General features: G+C 46.4%; 3 protein-coding genes and 1 long non-coding RNA gene across 4 annotated transcripts in view; 2 read left to right on the forward strand and 2 right to left on the reverse strand.

Moving 5' to 3' along the window:
* The first annotated feature begins 59 nt into the window (after positions 1 to 59).
* On the forward strand, positions 60 to 3,266 carry LOC139771237 (tubulin epsilon chain). Its single transcript, XM_071703866.1, has 9 exons — positions 60 to 537; positions 653 to 885; positions 974 to 1,089; positions 1,165 to 1,353; positions 1,466 to 1,717; positions 1,781 to 1,927; positions 2,032 to 2,181; positions 2,257 to 2,431; positions 2,622 to 3,266. The coding sequence occupies exons 1-9, from the start codon at positions 513 to 515 to the stop codon at positions 2,766 to 2,768; spliced, it is 1,434 nt and encodes a 477-aa protein (XP_071559967.1). The 5' UTR covers positions 60 to 512; the 3' UTR covers positions 2,769 to 3,266.
* Positions 2,841 to 4,370, reverse strand: Vps60 (vacuolar protein sorting 60). Its single transcript, XM_071703873.1, has 4 exons — positions 4,140 to 4,370; positions 3,610 to 3,927; positions 3,298 to 3,525; positions 2,841 to 3,205 (listed from the first exon to the last, which is right to left on the reverse strand). The coding sequence occupies exons 1-4, from the start codon at positions 4,206 to 4,208 to the stop codon at positions 3,155 to 3,157; spliced, it is 666 nt and encodes a 221-aa protein (XP_071559974.1). The 5' UTR covers positions 4,209 to 4,370; the 3' UTR covers positions 2,841 to 3,154.
* Positions 4,371 to 5,984: 1,614 nt separating this feature from the next.
* On the reverse strand, positions 5,985 to 7,532 carry LOC139771246 (uncharacterized). Its single transcript, XR_011717889.1, has 2 exons — positions 7,459 to 7,532; positions 5,985 to 6,183 (listed from the first exon to the last, which is right to left on the reverse strand). It is a non-coding gene; the product is annotated as an uncharacterized lncRNA (long non-coding RNA).
* A 140-nt stretch (positions 7,533 to 7,672) lies between these two features.
* Orb2 (cytoplasmic polyadenylation element-binding protein orb2) overlaps positions 7,673 to 22,623 on the forward strand; it is a 141,706-nt gene continuing 126,755 nt past the window's right edge. The window contains exon 1 of the mRNA XM_071703853.1: positions 7,673 to 10,342. Within this exon, the coding sequence (XP_071559954.1) occupies positions 9,266 to 10,342 (1,077 nt within the window). The 5' untranslated portion in view covers positions 7,673 to 9,265. The remainder of the gene's footprint in view (positions 10,343 to 22,623) is intronic.

Raw genomic sequence — 22,623 nt, forward strand, 5'->3', positions numbered from 1 at the left:
AGATCTCGCGAATCGAGATGTTGCAAACGCACTCGCACTACGCACTACGCAGGTTATGTTTATCTTTGTAGCTGAACTCTTTGTACCTTCCGTCTTTCTTCTTTCTCTCACCAACTGTCTGATTTATATATGCCTGTCTCATTTTAAGTGCAAGAAGTATAACAGTGCAGCTACAAAGAACAGAACCTATAAACAGATGATGTATTTACGATAAAGACATCTGTTCTTTTCAGGACTGACCAACTCTTTATTCTTCTCCTTGCTTCTCCTTTTCCTCTTTCTCCCTTCTATCAAATCCCAAATGTACATATTTATGTCATTCCATGGTAGAAAGCGTGACATAAGGGTGCAACTGATGAAATAAAGAAAAATCAGATGTAGGATCTCAAACGTGACAAATGGTCGTGGCAGGAGATAATTTTCATCGTGGAAATTCTAATAACGAATGATATAATATTGACGGTCTAGATTTCTAGAATCTAGATTCTACGGTCTAGATTCGGGATACGATAATGAGCCAATTTGTTACAGTGCAAGGTAAATGCGTGCAACCGATGTCCAAATGATCTTGTCAAGTATGAACTGAAGGCGGTGTGGACCTGAAAAACGAATTGTTCTCTTCATTCTTTCTCTCTTTTTTTTAACATCTCAGTTGGACAATGTGGAAATCAAATAGGATCAGCTTTCTGGCCTTTAACCTTGCACGAATACGGCATTCAAACTGCCACCGGCGGCGTAAATCTGCTCAAGGTGCAACGAGATCACGTCAAGCACATCGGCGATCTTTCTGATGCGTTTTCCAGCTTTTTTCATGTCCCAGATAATAAATGTAGATTACATTTTCAAGATGTAGCTGATTTAAACGCGGCTAAAGTTAAAGCTAGGGTGTGTACACCTCCGTTTAATTTCTCAAAACTCTGTGACATAATAATGAAAATTTTCAAATATTTAACGCAATAATTTCCTGAAGCAGGCTGTCTTAGTTGATATGGAGGATAGCATTGTATCTAGGTTTAAGCAAGGTCCACTGCGCCAGTTATTCGATCAAACATGTATCGTAACGAATTACCCAGGATCTGGAAACAATTGGTAGTTTGTGAAAAAGCAACGTTTATATTTCATATAGTACTGTAGAAATTCTCGGGATAATAATTTGATTTCTAGGGCAGTAGGATATCATGTTCACGGTAACGAGTATCACGATCGTTTGGAGGAAAGTGTAAGACACGTAGTTGAAAAATGTGATCGACTTCACGGGTTCTTATTGATGCATTCTTTGGGGGGTGGTACTGGTTCTGGATTAGGAACAGCAACCTTGAAACTGTTAAAAGATAATTACCCTCATGTAGAAAGGTACTCTTTAACTAATATATACAAATGTTGATTAAATTAATTGAATCTTAAAACATCTGAGACATAACTTGAAGGCACAAAGATTGAAGATTATGTATCATCGATATTTTAGAATTGTATCGTGTGTGTATCCAGCAAATACACAAGACACCATAACTGCCCCTTACAACACCTTACTGGCAACTCAAGAACTTGTGGAACACGCCACATGCGTGCTTCCCATTGAGAACAAAGCTCTCTTAGATATATGTAATGCTCAGATAAATAAACGAGATAACGCAGGTCAAGTAAAATATAATGCCTCGTGTAGACCGTTTCAAGACATGAACAGTATCGTCGTCAATATGCTCTTGCACTTGACCAGGTAATTGAATCTGGGATCTGTGATACAAGATTTAAACACTGTCAAGACAGCAATTTGTTTTAGTGGATCCAGGTTTCCAGGAAGCTTAAATATGGACATGAATGAAGTGGCTACGAATCTAGTACCTTATCCGAAATTACATTACATATTCAGCAGTATCAGCCCTGTGACTTTATCTGCCCCAAATATGTGCACCACGCAAGAAGCAAAGTATATTAATTTCCTTTTTCTTTTCTTTTTTCTTAAATTTTGAAATTAAGACTTTGAAGCTGAAATTAAAAAAAAAACAGTAAAATATTAATTTAATGTTTAAGATTGCAGGATGAAGTATTCACGAACGCATGGTCCCGAAATAATCAATTAATTAGATTAGATCCACTTCAATCTACTTCTGTCATTCTTGCTGCAGCACATATTGCAAGGGGAAATACTACCTTAACTAATATAAAGCGAAACATTGAAAGGTATACAATCTATTTTTTTTTTTTTAATAAATATGTAGCAGTGTATATTTATTTTATATTATGTCATTTTTGTAGGTTTCAAAACAAGTCAAAGTTTACTTCGTGGAGTAGGGATTGTATGAAAATAGGATTATGTTCCGTTCCCCCTGCAGGACATTCATCGTCATTACTGTGTCTTCTTAATTCATCTGCCATGTCTTCATTATTTAAAGATATAATCCAAGAGTTTTCTAAACTGTATAAGAAAAAGGTACAATTTAATGTAACTTCCTATTTTTTAAGGAGCAAGAATATGATTTTTTATTCCCTGAAATCGTTAGTCCTCTTGTTCTTAAAATCTGTGACTAAATAAACATACAAAAATTATTTTTTAATATAAATTTGAAGATTGCACGATTATAAAATATGCATTTTATTATAAATTGCAAATTGCATTTTAGGCACATGTCCATCACTATACACAAATACATGGATTTGAAGAAACACATTTTATTGAAAGCAAAGAGAATATTCTTAGTTTATGTGAATGTTATGAAGAAATACAAAATATGGAAGAGACGAATATTTCTAGATTGCAAGTAATTTAATTAATTTGTAAAAAGAACTTGAAGATGGAACCTAAATGTATCTTATAACATTTATATATATGTAACAAAAAATTTCTCTATATTTATAATCAATATTTATTAATTTATTAATATATATGTACAACATAGTACTAATTTAATAAAAATAGTGACTTTGGAAACAGTAACAAAAATCTATTAATATGGAACTAAACTAAACATCTTTGCGCAAATGATATTAATAAAACATTGTTAGATCATTATTTATATCGCACGAGTGTCGGTTAGAAAAGCTGTGTGCCTTGTTTTTAAAAGATTGTATGTCTTTGGGCATGCATGCGAATATTCTTAAGCTTACATTTGTCTTATCTACAGATTTTGTATGTATTTCGCATGTATTTTTAAATTTAGCTAGCAGGTATTTGTGGCAAGCCAAACTCATCCACTGGAACACCATCCTGTAAACATATTTAAAAAACGTTTTCTGTCAGAAGTATAAATAATTTTCAGTATAAATTACATATACGCGTATTCTTATTAAAATAACGACCTTGTTCTTGACAGAATTTGCTCCAGGTTCTTTATCTGGTGCACTAGGTGCTTTTATAGCGTCGTCTAAGTAGCTGGTATCCTCATCCAAAGCGAGGTCATCGCCGAGAGCCTCCAGTTCCGCCGCCAGCTCGTCCTCATCAATTTCTGGCACTCCATAGCTGCGACCCATTGCTTCTTGCACCTCGTCAGCTTGTTCCAACATATCTGCCAAATCATCTTGGATGTCCTGTTTGCAACAACAGCGATACATATAACGTCAAATCAAAAGTTTGATCAAAGCTTGCGTTATAATAGATTATTTCCAACTCACCTCGATTTGATCAATGTTGATATTTTTGAATTCCTTTTGCATTTGCTTGACACCATCTTTCATAGCAACTACAGTTGCCTGGGTGTCTTTTAATGTCTGAGTGGCGTAATTTGCTTGCTCCATGTTGAACGCTTGCTGGCGCAGATTATCTACTTGGGACTCGTACATCTTCCGCTGCTTCAACACACGCAGCGCCTTGGACTTGACCGCGTTCTTGGCCGGTCCATCCCTCATCTTAACCATTTGATCCTTGTACTTCTTTAATTCCGCATCCAGCCTGGCTATCTTCTTTTCCGCAGTGTCCGCCCTACTGTCAACCTTGATAAAGAACGTCGCACGTTTACCAAACGGGTCCCAATCGCCTCGAAAAATTATAAAAACGCCTGGCTGTCTACGACGCGTCATGCCTCGATATAAAGTCACGCGAATTTTTTAAATACAGTACGAATACTGGGAACGGCGCAATAATGCGGTAAAACAACAGAGAGCGATTGTTATCTCCTGACGACAATAGATTCGTTCTTCCTTACCCCGGCGATGCAGTCCGTGATGCTTGGTGGCGGTTCCTTGGGTTTACCACGTCCGAAGAGCCTGTTCATTTTGCAAATTGACTAAGCGCACACGATGAGACGATTCTCCGTATATTTTCCTCCGTTTGCCGAAACGTCAGATCTGATTAAGTCTGATTAGCCGCAATGATGCAGACGAACGAGACGAGTGCGCGACATGACGAGCGGCGTGACTTTAGACTGGAGCAACTGACGTCAGTGACGTCACCGTAGACGCTCGCAAGGTACGGCGGGAGTCGGCGCTCTGCTGGCTCTGCAGAATCTCGGCCAATCTCGGCCATCTTCGCTGGTCTTCGCAGAGACTCGTTTCAAATCCCGGCTCGCGGTAGCTGCGGTATGTCCATCTTGAGACACGTCTCCGTCGTCCGTCCCGAAAACTCCCAAAAAAGTCTGGACATTCGGCCGACTGCAACGTCACGACTGTTTCTGAATGATTATGGAGAAGTAATGTCTATTCGAAGACGATATTTCCTCGTGGCGGAGTATTCGAAAACGAGGGGAATACGAAAACCGGTATCCTCACTCGCGCAAGGTAATGAAATTTCGTCGGACGCTTTTGCACTTTTTGATTAACTTTCGGTTAACTTCTCTCGTTTTCTTACGTTCGTTTGTCGCAAAAGCTCGAATTTCGATCGAAACTCGCGTACAGCTTTTAGAAAATACAATTAATTCCGTCCTAAAGAATTATTGCCTTTAATTCTACCTAGAGTTAAATTCTACTTCCAATTACTCAGAATTTCCTTTAGTTCCATTTTTCCGTTTATACCATTTCTATCGTATTTTTACAAAGTTAGATAAACGCGATTGCGCATTCGCGTCCTTACATAAATACGAATCTAATCAGCTAAATGCGCGGTGCACGCAGAAGAAAAAGAAAAAGGAAAGAAGTTCACACAAACGCGCCAATCTCGAGGAAATTAATTCTCCGAGGCCTTATCGCCGTCTCGTTATCGGTGATGTCAAGAAAGAATTCATCAAAACGATTAGATTGCTCCTCGTTCCGCTCGGCGGAAACGCCGCGCGTCGCCTGCGTCGCGGCTGAAAGCGTTCCATTTCTCGTTACGCAAGTCGAAGCGCGGGAACGCGCGTTTATGAACAATGTAGGCCGCGCGCGCGTCTCCGCGCCGTCGGCGGCCAGTAATTCGCATCCCGCGGCTAATCACGAGAGATTTACGGTCCAGCCTCCGACGGAGGCAGCGCGTCGCGCCTTTTCCCCCCTCGCAAGACGGTACCCCGTGCCCCGTGCCCCGTGCCCCGTGCGCCGCGCGCGAAGGCACGCGAGATTCCGCGCGTAATTGCGGACGCGAGCGCGCATGCGCGCGCGATCTCCTCGTTATCCACCGCTATAAATCGCCCCCGTCGTGATATTTTTATTTACGCGCCCGCCTCTAATCCCCCGTACGGCCCGTACAGCGGAGACTGCACCTCGCGCGCTTCATCTCTCTCTCTCTCTCTTTCCTTCCTCTCCCCCCTTCCCGCCCTCTCTCTCGTTGTCGGTCTCTGTTCCGTCGGTACGTAAACCGAAACCGGCTCCCTCGGCTCTTATCGAGCGCTGCCGCTTATCAAGCCGCCGCTGCCGCGGCCGCCTCGCGACGCTTGCGTCGATCGTTGTTGGGAAAGGTTCGAGTCCTCGAAGGTATATAAGGCGGCCACTCGCTATCCGCGTGAGAGGAATCCGTGTTTTCTTCTATACAGCAATACCCTTCTTGCGAAAATCCTCCCTTGAAAGCTCTTATCCTAACTTCCAGAATAAAATTGAAGAAGATTCCGTTAGAACTTGAAGGTAAAGTTAAGGAATTCCATACGGAGGATTACAGGAACTTTATTGAGAAAAATGTCTGATTCTATCGGCGATCTTTTCCCCTTAGAATCTACAAGGAATACCGATCCGATTTTTCCTTGCCGAGAACTTTGCGAAAGATTATCACTTTTTATTTATCGTTTTGCCTTTAATCTTTACTATCTTATTTTCTTGAGTATCTTGATAAGATCTTGAATTCGATTTCTGCAAGAAGCATAGTTCGAATATTAATTAGAAAAAGAGGTTTCTATTTATCGATTATTTATATATTTTGAAAGGCAAAAAGGAAGAAAAAAGGCCTTTATCTTTTCAAAATGAATTTGAAACGCTTGTATAATTTCTTTACATAATTTCAAATTTCTTTTGCATGCATCCAGTATTTTGGACATTTTTGAAACTATTATCATTCAATAGCTAGTATTCTATCAGTCGCTTAATAATAAGAAGAAATTTTATTATAAAACGTTATTTCGCTATTTCTCTTCCCTATTTCTATTCGATTGTGTTATTTGAAATCATTTGAAATCACAATTACATCCCTCTTTTATACAACTCCCGTAAGATTAATTCATAAAAAAATCCATCAATTTTCAATATTAAATCACGTTGCTCCAATTTTTTTATCATAGAGTCCGCAGCTGAAGCAACATTGAATGATTTCAGGACACCCTGTATAACTAGAGGGTTGCAAAGAGGGTGGACGCGGTTGTGGAGGGAGACAGGCGTCGCGGTGGTGGTTCCGGTGCGGCCGCGATGGCGGTGGCGACGTCGACGTCAGGGCGCCTGCGTGAGCGGCGGCGACGACGACGACGTCGACGACGACGACGACGACGACGACGACGACGACGACTACCACGAGGAGGAGGACGATCAGCGTCGTCGGAGTACGGCGGAGACGTACACGGCACGACTGGCTGCCGGACGAAGATCGCCGAGTGCGCACGGCTTCACGCGCTGCACGCATCGACGATACTTATATCCGAACGGGCTGTGGCATGCCCCGACCCGCGGCGCGGCCGCAGTGCTCCAAAAGTCGGCACGACGCACGAATCGCACCGCTGCGGCGCGCGCGCGCGCGAGAGGCATACACGACGACGACGACGACGCAACAGCAGCAGCAGAAGCATCAGCAGAAGCAGCACCAACAGCAGCGGCAGCAGCAGCAGCAGCAGCAGGAGCAGCAACAGCAGAGGAGAGACCAGAAAGTCGCGTTGTCGAAACGCGCTCTGCTGGCTGGAGTTTTCCGGGCCTCCTCCTCCTCCTCTTCCTCCTTCTCCTTCTCCTTGCACCTCCACCAGCCCTTCTCTCTCGCTCTTCCGTTCCGTTCGAGCTCGAGCGCGGTCGACGGAGGTGCGAGGGCGTACGCGTGACGGAGGAAAACGCAGAGACCAGACGACGGTGAGACCACAAGTGACCGTCGAGGGAAAATGGGGAAAACATGCGAGGCGACCGGGAGGAGGCAGCGCTAAACCGTCGTACCTCGTAGAGGAGGTGGGAGAAGAGACCGACGTACGTGTGCGGTCAGAGGTGGTGCACGATACCGCGTGTAGGCGGGAATCGTCGGCGGAGGTGTGGAAGAGTGGCCCCCTCGGGTCGCCGCGCCGCGCGCGATTACCGCAGTGTGCGAATCCGCTCCGTTCCGTTCCGCTCCGATTGTCGTCCGGGTGGAGAGACACGTCGCAGGTCCGCGAGCGCGGTGCGGTGGTAGTAACCCTGACCTGATATACCCCGTGCGCTACGCTCCTCTCGGGCGCGGGCACGCGTTCGCGTTTCGCCACAGAGTCCACGCCGAGGATCGCGGTGCGTGCGCGCGCGCGCGTGTGTGTGTATTGCGCGCGAGCGTGCAATAAACCACATCGGCGAGCTCCACGTCCACGTTCGTCCGCGCCGCGTGAGCGTACCTCACGTACGTAAAACGGAGCTTATCGGCGATCGATCGATCGCGCGCGCGCGACAGACGATACGCCGCGGCGCCGATACGCGGAACAATTGGCGATCGGCGACGGCGACACGTCGCGTCGTCGGGGGAGTAGCGCACGACTGTCGGTCCCGCGAGTGCGCTTCCCGCGGGGAATCCTGCCTATCGTCGTCCTCGAGACCAGCCACCCTCCCTCGCTCGCCGCCGCCGCTGGGGGATATCAGCGGGTTCAGCGTGACAGCCGGAGTCGCGGAGTCGCTCGCGATCGCCACGCGAAGGACGCGAGTCGTTCCGCTTCGTCGGACCGTGGGGTGGTGAAACGTATCGCGGTATACGCTACACACGTTCTTCCCTCCCGCCTTCTTCCCGTGCTCCAGCGCCTCCGCCTCCGCCTCCGCCTCCGCCTCCGCATCCGCGATACGATCCGCGGAGCGACCTCGTACCGTAGTCGCGTGTGTGTGATAGTGGCGAGCGAAAGGTCGCGCGCGCTGCGCTGCGTATTTGGGAGGATTCCAAGTGGTCCAGCGGTGTGTATCCCCGCCGAGTGGATCGAAATTATGTTCGCCAGGGGATAGCCCGCGGAACGAGACGCGCACACGGCGAGCGAGAGCGATATTCGGGCCGAGCGAGTGGACGATCGAACGCGGGGGAGGCAGCCAGGAGCAAGCTTCGCAACGAGCAGCGCTTCGCGTAGGAGCGCCGCGACGACGATGGCAACGCGCGTCGCCGAGTGAGCTTGGCTCCCCGACAGCCAAGAGGATGCCACGGAGACAGGGTCGCTGCCGAATCGTACCGGGGCGACGCGGCGTCAGTTGGATCTAGAGAAACGTCTCGAGGAAAAGAAGTGCGCGATCGGAAGTGAGGCGATCGGGGGACGAGGAAGACGAGGGAGAACGAGATTATACATACGCCTGGGGCTCCCGAGAAAAATAGACCTAGGCGTGAAAATAGAAGGTGGGAAACCAGTGAAGAGAGAAAAGAAGTAAAAGAAAACAGAGAACAGCAAAAGGAAGATATTGCCAAGAGAAGACGAAGAGGAGGATACGCGACGAGGAGGATCACCGCGCGGTCTTTTGGTTTCCGGAGTCTCTCTCCGTGGGTGTTTTTACGCGTGGATCGATAGTTTGTCCCGCAAGCTCGTGCCGGACGAGAGTTCGAGTTACGACGGCGAGTTACCCTACGTGGAGGACACGCGCGGTCCTCGCGTTCGACGACAACGACACCCCCGAGCCGCGAGTAACGAGGCCCGTGGGAGACGAGTGGAGAGAAGGAGGAAGTTTCCGAAAGGGCCTAGCTGGAGGTGCCGGTTATCGTGACGGTCGTCAACGTCGCGAAGACGCTCCGCGAACGTAAGCTCCGCGGTGATTTATGGGGGATTACAGCGCGAGCCTCTTCTCGAGTACCCTGACCAGCCCGAAACCTAGCGCGATCACGAGCAACAGCAGCAGCAGAAACTCCAGCGCCGCCGTCACCATAACGACATCCACGATGCAGGACGATCTGCTGATCGAGAAGCAAGCCGCTGGCAAGCCCGCACCGCTCTCGCCGAGCGGCGCCCTCGACACCGTGGCTGGGCAGGACAAGTCGAAGGACGTGATCGAGGCGGAGGGCATCGCCATCACCCCGACGACGCCCTCGTCGACGGAGAAGGACATCACGACCTCAGCTCTGCAGGGTTTCGCCGATCCCAGTGGCCGCGTGCCCAGCCTTTGGTCCGCACCGGACGACGGCGGTCTGCACAGCGCGTTACCGGTCAACGGCTCGATCGCCGCCTTTCAGAATTTCCCGGCTGGTGGGCCCGCGGGCCTGTTCGCCAGCACCGGCGGCGCCGCGGTTTCGACCGGTACCCGACGAGCTATCACGGCCAGTCATAACTTTCCGCAGCAGCAACAGCAGCAGCACGGTAACGTGGGTGCGCCCACCGGTACCAGACACGGCGGTCTGCAAGTGTCGTCCGCGCAACAGCAACAGCAGCAACAACAACAGCAACAGCAACAGCACCAACAGCAGCAACAACAACCTCCGCCGACGTCGCACCCGAGCGTCTATCTGCCCGGCAAAGGATACGCCGCGTGGTCGGGCGGACCGCAGGCCCCGCAGCAGTGGGGCGCGGGCCCGCAAGCGGCTGCCGCCGCGGTCGCCAGTCCGGGCCTATCTCCGTGGAACCGTGGCAGATCCGTGCCCAACTTACCGCCGCTGCACTCGTCCTTGCACGCCGCCGCAGCGGTTGCGGCGGCCGGTCTGCAAGGCCGCAAGCCAAGTCCAACGTTCCCGGGCCATCCGGGCCCGGCGGCGGCGCATCCCTCCTGCATCAGCCCGGTCAAGTTTCGTCGGAGCACCTCGTACCCCGGCAAGGGTAACATATATCCACCCCAACCGGCACCGACCTTCGAGGTAACCGCCGCCGAGGAGAGGGACCTGCTGCAGATGCCGCCGTTTCAGCAGGTGAGTCTCTCGCAAGTCTTAAAACTATGTCTTCACTCTGCGTGAAGTTTAGGGAGCTCAGCTCGCGTGGTTAGTTATGCTGATTTAACCCACTTTTCTACGAACTTTAGGAAATTAATGCGGGAGTTGAAATGTAATTTAATTTATGGGATATCTGATTTTTGCCATTTTAAAATCAATCCTCGAGTTCCGAACAAGCGAATTGGAACACTGCCGTATTGAACGCTTCGATTTATTTATCTCGGGAATGACTCACTTTACGCCCGCGCCGTTAGAATGAAGCTCTTTTGTAAAGAAGAATAACTCCATCTGGTTGAGTGCCAGAAAGAGATTTTTAACTAATCGATTTTCCCTTGTTCGCGTGAAAAATCAACTGTCTCTAGTTGGTTAATGGATAAGCTAAAAAATCAACGTCGCTGATGATATTATTATTATCGAGTAAATTAGTAATTCGTTTAAAAATCCGTATAAAAATTTGACGCTATTAGCGACGTGCTGATCACACATGCTGTCAGCCAGCTAGATTGTGTTCTCTTCTCCGCATGCTATTCGCGTCGATTGGTTGCACAGATCACGGGTAAAAGAAGGGGACTCGGGACGACCGCCGTTTGTTGTTTTACTCGACTCGCGGGCACCGATGGCACGGGGACTCGTTGCCTCGACTTTTTTTCACAGCCGAGTGGCATCGCGTTATCGATCGCGGGTTGAAGCAGGTAGTATAGCCAAGGGTACTCGCTTGTAAAACTGCGCCGGCAATCATGCGGTCTCGTAGGCCGTCGTGGAAGGCGCGCGCTATGCTCCGACTTCCGCAGTTTCGCGTTCTTTCGGTACGCCACGGTGCCGCACCGCACGCGTTACTCGTGCCACCTCGGGTTATGCAACTACTCCCCGAGAATGAGAGAGAAAGAGAGAGAGAGAGAGAGAGAGAGAGACTTCACGCATTTAAATTTAGCCGATACAACGGCCGTTTCGGTAGTCGTACGGCCGTCCGACGTGACACCGTCGTTTTTAACGGCGCGATAATGTTGCAGCGGACTTAGGTCGTAAACGTACGAGGCGAGCCACGGTTATACCGCCGCGCCGGCCGTGTCGTCGGTGGAGCGCGTTTTCCGTCCACGCGGGAATTTTACGCGGTGAAATCCGGGTTATCTCTCGCCGCGCGGCGTTTCGCATATCTACCCGCGTGATAACGATACCTCACGTATCGCGAGGCGCTGAGGAAGCTCGCAGGTCGAAGTATACATATGTCGAAAGTGTTCCGGGAGTCTTTCACTTTTCGGCGTAATCTCCGTAGCACGTTAAGTACGTTCCGCACATGTGCCGTCGCTGAATAGCGGCGCGAATATATATAGAAATAGAAGAGGAATAGAGATAATGGAATGAATGGCGCGCGGGCGAAAATACGGGTCAGCGTTTTCCTCGATTATATATTTTTCCACACCTTCGCTCCATTTTCACGTCCGGCGTACAATGACGTATCAGAGATTTAACACGATATTGATCTTAAAGCTAGCGTTATATACGTATATTTTTTTGCGGTGCAGTTAGCAAATGAATAAATAATCTCATTTATATTATCCTGGTTTTGCACGACTATGAAGCTTAATTTAAGTAAATTTAATACGGGATTACTGCGTAATACTGTTGATATTATATTCTTATTGGATAAAATCCATTTATATTATCATTATCACTTTTATTTATTGCGCCCTTTGTGACAGATCTCTTCCATTCGAGGTATTAATAATTTTCCGTAATAATTTTATGAATAGCGAAATGGACGGTTGGATAAAGAGAGTTGAAATTAGTTCACTAGGTATCTTTATAAAATTATTTAAAAATTATCTCTCTTTGAGGATCGTACATTTACTAAATAGGTATATATATGTTGTAGGTGTATATTTCATGAAATATAATTTTATATTTCTGTGGCACTTTGGGCAAATATTGAAAGATAAAAATACCTATTTATTATTTAAAAAAATTTTTATTATAAAAATATATATAGGTCGTAATAATAGACGCGCGTGTGTGTGTATGGAAAAAAGACACGAATATTCTTAAAAATACATGACCATCACCCCTTAAGACGTTATTTCGGGACAACTGCTTTTTCCATGTAGATAAGAGTTATCAAGGTTGCCATTAATAATCGATTTTACTCATTTTTTGTTATCTATCTGCGCTATCTGAAACTACTCCGCTGATACTTATTTTGTCGTTCAAGTCTGACCTAATTCCTTACCGACGTGGTAACTCCGACAGTGTCTAGCAGAAGTTTAAGCTCAGCTATTTTAACCACCACTCGAAAATAGATCTGCATACTATCCGAGAGAAATGGCGGATGTCGTCATGCTGTCGTTCAGCTATCATCTCCGCGCATACCTTGTTTCAACATTTATATATTTATATACCGTTTTCCTTCCCACCGCGATTTCTTAATCATGCCAAATAATAGTGCCTATTGTATAAAATTGTGAGAAAAAAAACGACTACGGTACGAAGACGCGTTCTATTTACGATAGTAAAATATCGTCGGTATAGTATCACGTTATAAATATGTTAAGAAGTGTAGCATAAATTTTTAAACTAAAGAAATTCCGAGATGTCTCCGCTGATATAAAGTATCTTAAAAATATTGCGTATTGATCAAGTTTAATTTAAAGACGGTCCATGTAATTTTGGATTACTATTCTATTTTTATTATTTGATATTGACAGACAAGTTATTGTCTCGATATTTTCTTTTTTCTTTCTTGGCCGGTATACAAAAATTCGGCATTTCGTCAGATTTATATCGGTCACATCACACGACTGTGTTCCAAGGAACGAACAGGTGAGCGCCGCGCCGCGCCGCGTGCAGTGCAAGACGTCGCGTCGGTTTATCGATATCAGCAGCCTTAACATCATTGAATTGACTGTACGTCGCCGAGAACAATTAGCTCGTACACAAACAAGTCGTGAATATGATCCGTATACCGATTCAATTAAATACTTATACCTCCAGTAGAAATTACGATACACAGTCTACGTTCCTCGACGGTTCTTTTCTTAATTTTAATTGCTAAAGTGTAATTTTATCCTGTCAACTTTTTAGAAGACGCTACGAACTTGAAAAAAATATTACGCAAGAGTTGCGCGTGTAAAATTTTATTTAAAATTTATATCTCTTCTTTAAAAAAAATTTCTTTATTTTTTTTACTTTTGAATATCTTGAAAACGCGTAAAGGAAAATATAATTGGGACGTTCATTCGGTTTTTATGAAATATACAATCCCTTTTATTTATTATGGTTAAATTCACATTACGTTATCCAAAATATAGCGATTGATACTAACGTATGAAACGGTACATACGTTGATAGTAAAAGCCGATAATAAAAGATATTAATGGAAGAAAATATGAGAATGAGAAAAACCCATCATCGTTCTTTCGTCGATCTTCGCGATTTTTCGCCGTCGATTTTCCGATTCGCTTTGCGATGCGACGGTGTTCGAGCGATCGATGAATAATACACGGACACAAGTGTGTCGCGGATTAGAAGTCGCGCGCGCACGCGCCCAGGTAATGCGGCAAAAGCGCCTAACAGAGCGAAGAAATGCCCGAGCTCGAAGTCCGATAACTCATTGCTCGTCATTCACCTTGAGAGGGGAATCGGGGCACGTGTAGTAGGTAGTAGGTCGCCTGGCCGATATGTCGAGGGGACCAATCGCCAGTGGATACCGATCGCGTGTGTGCGCGTGTGCGCACCCACCCGTGCACACACGATCGCAGCTTCGCTTGTGTCGGTGATCGCGTCGAGAAAAAAAAATAGAAAAATCGTAAGGTAGGCTACGCGTAGAGATAACGATTACCACGCCGTCGCGGTCGCGCTCGCTCTTTTCCTCGTGCGGCGAGCACGAAAACGCCATTACGGAACGCATAATTCGCCGTCGAAATAACGGTCGAAACGCGAGGAAACGGAACTCCCAACGGAGCTGGCCCGGCGTTTTCCGAGGGTCAATAGCGCTCTTATTTATTTACGGTGTTTTATCGCGCCGGACTAAACAGTGTAATAACGCCTGTGAAACGTGTCACGTGGACGACGTACGGACGGACAGAGTCGCCGATCGTTAGAAAAAGGGGGAGAGAGACGGCTCGCAATATGTCGCGCGCGAAGGTCGCCCTCGTCCCGGGGTCGAAATTGATCTCCGATAGATCGAAGGTGCGAGGCTAATTTTACTCCGCGTGTACCGCGGTTAGAAGAAAACACGAAAAGACTTTCTTGGGGAAAACTTTTTATCCGCACACGGCAGGCACGACGGCAGCCACTTTGAAAGTCTTTCGTGTGCATTCTGCCGAATGAATTTAAAGAACCTCGCGTACGAACCGATCGTCATTAAACTTCCCGCATTTTCTTTTTGTCTGTGGATCCTTTGATTAAGTTAGAGGGAATTTTCCCTCATCAAAAACATGGAATACCTATTTCGAAATTTAATCTTTGAGTTGGGACAGACTTCGAAATTATGATAAGAAAATTAGAAATTCGCAGAAACATGAAACTTAAGATATTTACTCTTTGTATAGTTTTGCACGAGGGAGTTCGTTATTACAATCTGATATTTACAAAAAAAAGTTATGAATATATTCTAAATAAACGTTAAAATAATCTAAGTCGTAACGTAAATGTAATCTAATTTTTTACAAGAAACTTTTATTATGCTATAACTTTTCTCTTCTACCTTTGTATATATGTGACCTTAATTTTTAATGCTTTTACATGCCGTGTTCTCAACACATGGACACTGTCGCCAAATGAAAAGCCTCGTCGTATTATTTTAACGAGTGCTACTCGAAGTTTGTCCCATTTTTTTATGTAGACTAGTATTTTACCCTCGTATTTTACTTAATAAGTTAATTATTTTTGAAGGAGACTGAGTGTGACAGAGAATAATATCCTTTAATGAAATAAATCATCTGTCATGCATGTGAATTTTTCTTGCACTATGAAGGTGAAATCGCGTGTTCGTATAACCGAAATATTAAACCGACATGCTTTGCGTGACTCTCAACGCAACTTGAAAAAAATAGCAACCGTGGTATGCATAGCATGTCGGTTGGAAGTGTTAATTGCGTTGCGCTCTCTGACAACACGATGCAAATTTGTCCTTGAAATAAGTACTAACCGAGGTTAAGACACACAAGTTGTCCCTATACGGTGGCTGAAGCAGACTTACGTTTGTCCGATGTTTCGACAATAATGGGGACATCGATAATAATTCATAAATATAGTTTTCGAATTGATAAATCGAGAATCTGATAGCAGTCTTCAGTTATTCACTTCGATTGAATATTGTTGAAAAGGAAATTCTCTAGCTACATTTACTGTTAAATATTTCTGTCCGTTTTCTGCTGGTGGAGATATGGATGGATGCATATACATACGTGAGATAATACGTGCGGCGAAAACTAAATACAATTCAACTAGATATTACGAAACAATGCAATTTGTATTTCCGCGCAGTAATTCATTCAATTCTTTCGGCCGCTAAATCAAACGTCGGGGGAGCAAGAGCAGGAAGTTGGAGAAGGAAATTTTTCGAGCGTGCCATTCCATTATGCCGTCTAGATGTTAACCTAATTTAAGCACCGTCCTATTTGAATTCCGGACTGCGCCGGTGCGAAGTGACCCAGTGCGGGGGTTTATAGGTTACTCCGGTTCCCTGCGATATAGATTTTTCGCGCGGGGTGCGTCCTACCGCATAGCAGTTCAACGAGAACCTCCATGTTCGTTCGTACGTTTTCTTAGGCAAGATTTGTACGCGTTTTTATTTGACGTAAGAAATGCGATTATTTAGTCTTACTGCTTGTCGTCGGGAGACGCATGCAAATAAATGGCCGAACGAAATATCTATAATGACATAATACAGTTATGATATCGTGAAAATAGTTTGTTTCCTATGAGTTCAAATAGATAACTCGTAACTGCGAATTACTTTGCAGAACTGGCAGTAACAGAGTATCGCCATAAATCTGCCGATATATGGGACGTTCATAAAACCAATTCTAGTAAAAAGTCCAGAAATAATTCAGATCTTTGTCGTAAAGTTGCAAGGATTTAGTTCCCGATATAAAACCGAACGAAACGTGAAACGACAACGCGATCGCGTCATGGTGGAAGCAGCGTGAGGAAAAAAAGAAATTGGAACAGGACGATCGTGCGCGATTGCCTCTTGACTCCCGTGATATTTGCCTTGATAATAGATCGAATTTAGCGGTGATGGTCTCGTATCGACAGATTATTGCACACGCATATTTCACCGTGAGCTGCCCGTGCCTTATGTAATGAAATGCGGCTAACCGCTTACACAGACACGGTGACCGCCCAGTATCGAGCGCGCGGAATTACGATGGCTGTTTACCCAGGTCTTCCAGTTACATCCTGACGTTTAACTCGATTCGTTCGATATGTTACGTAATTTCGTTGGCCCGATCCGTTTACCACGAAGGTACGTTGCAAGCTAGGTGCGCTCTGGCATTTGCCGCTAGCGCGAGCATGATTTTTTGATAGCACGAAGCAACCAAGATAGTATCAGTCTGTCGCGATATGACGTATGCGATCACATTTACAAATCCGAGCATACACGCGAGAAAAGCTTATATTATTACACGTATGAAATATTTTCAGGAATTATGACAGTATTAAAGTAATATCTTAAAAAAGCTTCAAGAACTTTTTAGAGGAATTTTTTAAATCATTGTTGTTTGAATCGTTTCGAGGTCAACATCTTTCGATAACATCTTTCTGCTAATTACATTAGAATGTTAAACTAAGAATTATTTGCTCAGACAATTGAAGTTAATCAAGCTATGTCAGCGACCTATCACATCCTTTTAGTTTACTTTAAGGCGAGAGAACAATTTTGACTCTATTGTTATGTATGTGCTTTGGCTAACTAAATCGTACACAAGAGAAAGATAACTGTATATAAATTCTTTACATTCTCACTATCTTCACCAGCGTATCTTTAATTTGAAACAAGAAACTTACAGACATTTGCCTCTCATTTCCACATAAACTACTTTAGCAAAAGTCCTGCGACAGAGGGTCGCACGATCACACAGAGAGTTACCATTCTGGACTACAGTCTCTGGCATCATTGTATTCAAAATATTTCGATCGTACATTAGGCAGTGAGCCTAAACCGGCAAAAGCAGAACTATTGTCCGCAACGAGAGCCGATAGCACAACGGTACCCGCCACATTCTCCACCCTTTGGCCGCCATCGCGGCACGCCGATGTTGCCGCCTCTGTGTGTGTTCCTCCACGCCACCCCCTCCCTCGTCCGCGAGCTCCGCTCCATGGAGGTGACCTACTTTTGCGCTAGCCGGCTGGAACCGTTGCTTCCGCACACGCCTCGGGATTCAGGTTATATTGCACCCTCTCCGCGTGCCATCCGCACCCTCCGCTCGCGTTTGCGGGGAGGACTTTGCACGCCGCGTAATCGGATCGGATAACGGGTGACGCGATTACGGTCATGAAGCGAAAGAAGGATATGACTGCGGTTGATCGAATTTTTTCATTTACGATTGACTTCTAAGCTCCGAAAGTCATGAGGCTGCCGATTCTTGTCTCCGGGTAATGACTTTATCTCTTATCAGCTAATTCTTTAATTCTTTTACATGTCCCAATGAACGCTGTTATTAGCACGTGATTAATAGAAGTAGCGACACAATCGATTTCCCGCGTGACGTGACCCCTTTGAAATTACAGCTGGATTAGTTAAATTAATTATTCCCATGCCGTACACGTGCGCATTGGACATGCGCGACGTAATAAAGTAACTACCATTTCGGTACCAAACGCCCGGAATAAGGCGCCCGAGATAAAATACAATTGTAATGCGCCGCAACAGACACTAACAGAATGTCAGAATGTCGTGCTTCGCAGCCTGAATTCTTCCATCCTTTCCCGCGCGATATAATACATTCTCACTTTCGCGTTATTATTTCTATCCCTCTCCCCGCTCTCTACGCCGGCCCCTTTACGACAGTGTCGCGTCCGACATAATAATTACTCGTCTCGTTCAGCTCCTCCAAATAATGGATATTCCGACTGTCACAATGCGGACGCGACCACCCTCCCTCCACGGCCCAAATGCGAAACACAGACTCGCGCGTGTGTAAACGCATGTAAAATAGCGCGGACGAGCGTCGGCGAGGGTGGAATATAAACACGCAGCAGTCAGACCGAAAGAAAAGGGGACGGCACAAAAGGTGACGAAGATGGTCCCGATGAGATGGGAACATTCGCGTCTAGACTAAAAAACCGGGTGCACGACGAAAAACGCGGAACTTGAAGGCGTCTGCGCCGTCCGCATATATATCTGAATATATATACTCGCTCCTGCCTCACACGTTTCACACCTTTTTACGTTTCTCCCCTTCTAGCTTTCCCCCCCTCTCCGCCTAAGTTCCTCTCGGTCTTTATTTGCCCTCCGTCGAAATTAATCGACGTCCAACTTACTTCCGGACATTATTTTCCTACGTCCCCCTTCGTAAATCGCTTTATAGATTTATTTATCGCGTAATTAATCGCATGTTTATCTAGGGTGAGGCCCTAATACGCCCTAAGTGTATCCTAATGAACATTTGATGGCTCATTAGAGCCCGCGGTTTCCGTGCGTGGATATCATTTCGGCGCCCCGCTTTATTTGCTAATGTAAGGTACTATTTCTGTGGTCAAGGTACAGGAAACATAATTTTACGTTCTATGACAGATGTCGAAAGCGTATTCCGAAATGAAGCACGAAGATCGTCTTCGTCCTACGCTATTTTCAAGATAGTTTCCTGTGTATGTGAAACGTGTGCCTGCGAAAGTATCGAATGATATCTGTGTTAAAAGGACGCGGGCGACAAAATTTCTGCCGTTTCTCCACGAATGTAACGTAAACCGGGAATGTGTCGCACCGGTCGTGCGGACATTACGTCACGGCCGCCTCGCTCTCGCGGAGACTGCGCAAAACGGATGGACACGCGGTGTCAGCCCCTAGAAAATTTACGTGCGTTTACACCCGTGTTCCCGGACCACTCCTGGATTACATTCAGCACCTCTGCTCCGCTCGCTATAATTCAATCCCGACCAGGTCGGGATGTGCTCATGACAGGCCACGGGTCATTCGCAAACGTGGGGTCAGCAGAGAGGAACGATAGTATTAGCGCGCGCGCATACATACATACATACATACACACGCACACATATATAATATATATATATAGGGAGGTCGTGAGCGAGGAGGAGGTGTCGTTGCTTTTTACGAGCCACCAACTTCGGAACTGGGCCAACCGCGACCGCGCGCGCCTCACAGCCATGGAGGCGCGTGGGGTTCTAGGTCGAATGAAATTCTCGTAACTGATACACGGGAGGAGAGTTGCACGGCGTGTGCGTACTACGTGTCTTCGATCGAGGAGGATTGTTGTGGATCCTCCGCTCGCGTTCGGATGCCGCGCGAATTCGTCGATACGATGTACATTCGCGAGTCCTGGTCGGGAGGGGGGGAAGGGATGCGATATATAGGTACGTGCCTCTCGCGCGGATGGGATAACGAATCGCCGGCGGGGTGCTTCCGAAGATACATCTCCGTGATGTACAACCCGTCCGTGGTACGGGAACCAGCGTTTCCCCCGACGTGTACATACGATGCTGCGGTGTTTTCCTCACGTCTCCTTCCGGATCACCCAATTCCACGGCAGTTTTCCTACCTCTCCCTGTCCCGACCCGCATACCTATACCTACTCCCCGACAGTGGGGGAAAATTTGCGCAGTGTCCTACCGGAGGGGTGGTCGCCGAGACAGTAGCGGTAGTCACGATCAAGACGGTATTAAGGAACGTCAATAAACAGTTGCGCGAAGGACTTCATAGGAGATCCCTAACGATCAACCCCGAATGGAAATTATGGATACAGAGAGTACTATAATCAAGCAATACCGAATAGGGCACGGGGAACGGAAATAGCGAAGGAGAGGGGACCGCGAGAGAGTTAACAGGGAGAGGGGATGCACAACGAGAGAACGGGGACGACGAGTAGGGGTGGTACCGGGACGGAGCCTGCACGGAGGTTGCTGTCGACGCCCTGCCGTTGCTTCCTGGTTTCCCTATATTGATTTTCCACCGCGCGCGTGAGCTAGAGAGAGACAGAACGGAGCCGAGAAACGTTTCCCCTCTATGTGAATGAGTGTGTGTGTGTGTGTGTGTGTGTGTGTGTGTGTGTGTGTGTGTGTTCGCGCGTGAGTCCAGTGCTTGTGGGTGCGTGGGTGCGCGCGTGCGCCCGTGTGCGTGCACGCGCGCGCGGAACGGCCCGGGAGAGGGAAGCGGATTGGTACCCAGGTGGGGTCCGGGGGGCCCGCGTGCACGAGGAAGGAAGAGACACCAGGACCAGGGGGTTATACGGGCGGCGCGAAGGGGACGCGCTCGAGGAGAAGGTGGGGCCACCTTTTGCACCTCCACTGGCCATGCCGGCGTGGAAAGATGGGCACGATTATTCGACATCGGGGGGTCCACCCCTTTCGCTCCTCTCCGCTCCATTCGTACAATATATATAACTGGGTATGTCCGGCTCTCCCTTCTCTGTCCTTCCCCGTGCCCCGCCGCGTTTGACCAAATAAGTGTCACGGTCGTTTCCTTCCAGGACGACGGCGAAGGCCGCGCTTCGCTCGCGCGTTGGCGTAAATTTCAATATTGGTCCAGGATGGGCGAGACATGTGAGGATTATTATCACACGCTGCGAGAGATTTATTTATATCGCATATCAAGTAAACTGTTACGCGCGAGATTTACGATTCATTAAGTAGCGATGGCACTAATACATAATGAGGTATTGTAGGTTTATGCAAACTATTCTAGACGTGCTATACTTCAGAAACAGAAATTCTCCGAAAAGTTTGGAATTGATCTTTTCTTAGATCTTTTTTTTTCTAGCCTTGCGCTATCAAAATTTCACATATTTATTTTCTAGCTTCGCGCATAGGTCATAGATTGTTCATAGATGTTTTCGGAGAGCAGACTTTCTCTCGTAAAACAGACACGTAAAAATATGAAACATTTATACCATAGACGTTCCAAGACGTTTCCGTCCACTCGGCGATGCTCCAAGGGGGAGCATTTATTTGCGCGAATAGACATTTCTCCTGCACCGTGCCATTGCCCGTTATTTTTCGTTACACCGGCCGTTCTTCTCAATTGGTCACCTTCAAAGGTTCTCGGTTCTCCTCCGTTATCATGTCTCACCCATTTCTTTTCCCCATAATTCCTTGTCTGCTTCTTTTACGAGACATTACATGCACGAGAAGAAATCAGGACAAAGAAATCGCTGCGAAAGGAAAACGTACTCGCGCGGATTACTCTTGATAAACAGTTTTCAAGCAGCATGAAAAAAATTTTTTACCCTGTATCTCAATACGATTTAATCATTCGCTACAAGCTAAACTCGGTGAATAAATCGACATTGTATAATTAGTCCCTACCTTTAAATTGTACTATTAGCTAAAAATTGTCGTCATTTGCAGCAATTTATACATACACAAAAAATATAATTTATTGAGTATAATCTTTCACCGTTTAGTAGCATTCGTAGAAAATCTATGGCTGCGAATGGTTAATTAAATGGTACCTTGGTAAATCGTAAATTTGCTTGAATCTCTGCCTATGACGCGTAAATCGATCAAGATTTACGGACGATGGATATGACATATTGACCTGATCGCGAAGATTATTAATTTTCGGAGGCCCGACCTTTTTATCGAACCTTCGACGCGGGGAAGTCGACAATTCCGTAGCGTGACGACCGAAATAAAAGAGGGCCGTGTCAGGCTTTATCAAACTTTCGTCAGAAGCATGGCGTTTCGGTCGCGCGATAGCCGAAATAAAAGAAAGGAAACGGATGTGCATTAAGGGTGTGGCGCGATGTCGGGGGTGGACTTTTGAATACCTCCCCGCTTTAACTGCACTCCCCGATTCGTTACAAGTGGTCTATTACAGGCCTTTCTCTGGCCCGTCTTTTATCCCTGCACTTTCTTTCCTGCTGCTCACGGGTGGTATGCTTCTTTCTGGCAGATACTTCCTTCCACCGCCCGGAACGTTACTTCTCTCTCTCTTATCGTTTTTCAAGTTCTCCGCTTCACTTGTCCTCCTCCCAAGGAGCCGCTGCTGGTTTACGCGGTATTCCATTCAGTACATTCGCTCACCGCTAGAAAGCTTTTTTCCTAACCAGAAGTAAGCACCTTATCTCTCGAAATGGCTCGCG

Source organism: Temnothorax nylanderi, unplaced genomic scaffold (genome assembly GCF_030848795.1).
Source record: "Temnothorax nylanderi isolate EJ_2023f unplaced genomic scaffold, tnyl_v1.0 TNYL_tig0037_pilon, whole genome shotgun sequence".
In the NCBI taxonomy this organism is placed as follows: domain Eukaryota; kingdom Metazoa; phylum Arthropoda; class Insecta; order Hymenoptera; family Formicidae; genus Temnothorax; species Temnothorax nylanderi.

Excerpts from the sequence above, each read along its gene's own strand:
- LOC139771237 (XM_071703866.1), top strand. The coding sequence starts at position 513 with ATGAGCCAATTTGTTACAGTGCAAG. Across the intron at positions 1,090-1,164 it reads CCAGGATCTGGAAACAATTG|GGCAGTAGGATATCATGTTC; the intron begins GTAGTTTGTGAA and ends TTTGATTTCTAG. Across the intron at positions 1,354-1,465 it reads AATTACCCTCATGTAGAAAG|AATTGTATCGTGTGTGTATC; the intron begins GTACTCTTTAAC and ends TCGATATTTTAG.
- Vps60 (XM_071703873.1), bottom strand. The coding sequence starts at position 4,208 with ATGAACAGGCTCTTCGGACGTGGTAAACCCAAGGAACCGCCACCAAGC. Across the intron at positions 3,928-4,139 it reads TCACGGACTGCATCGCCGGG|GTTGACAGTAGGGCGGACAC; the intron begins GTAAGGAAGAAC and ends TTCTTTATCAAG. Across the intron at positions 3,206-3,297 it reads CAAATTCTGTCAAGAACAAG|GATGGTGTTCCAGTGGATGA; the intron begins GTCGTTATTTTA and ends ATATGTTTACAG.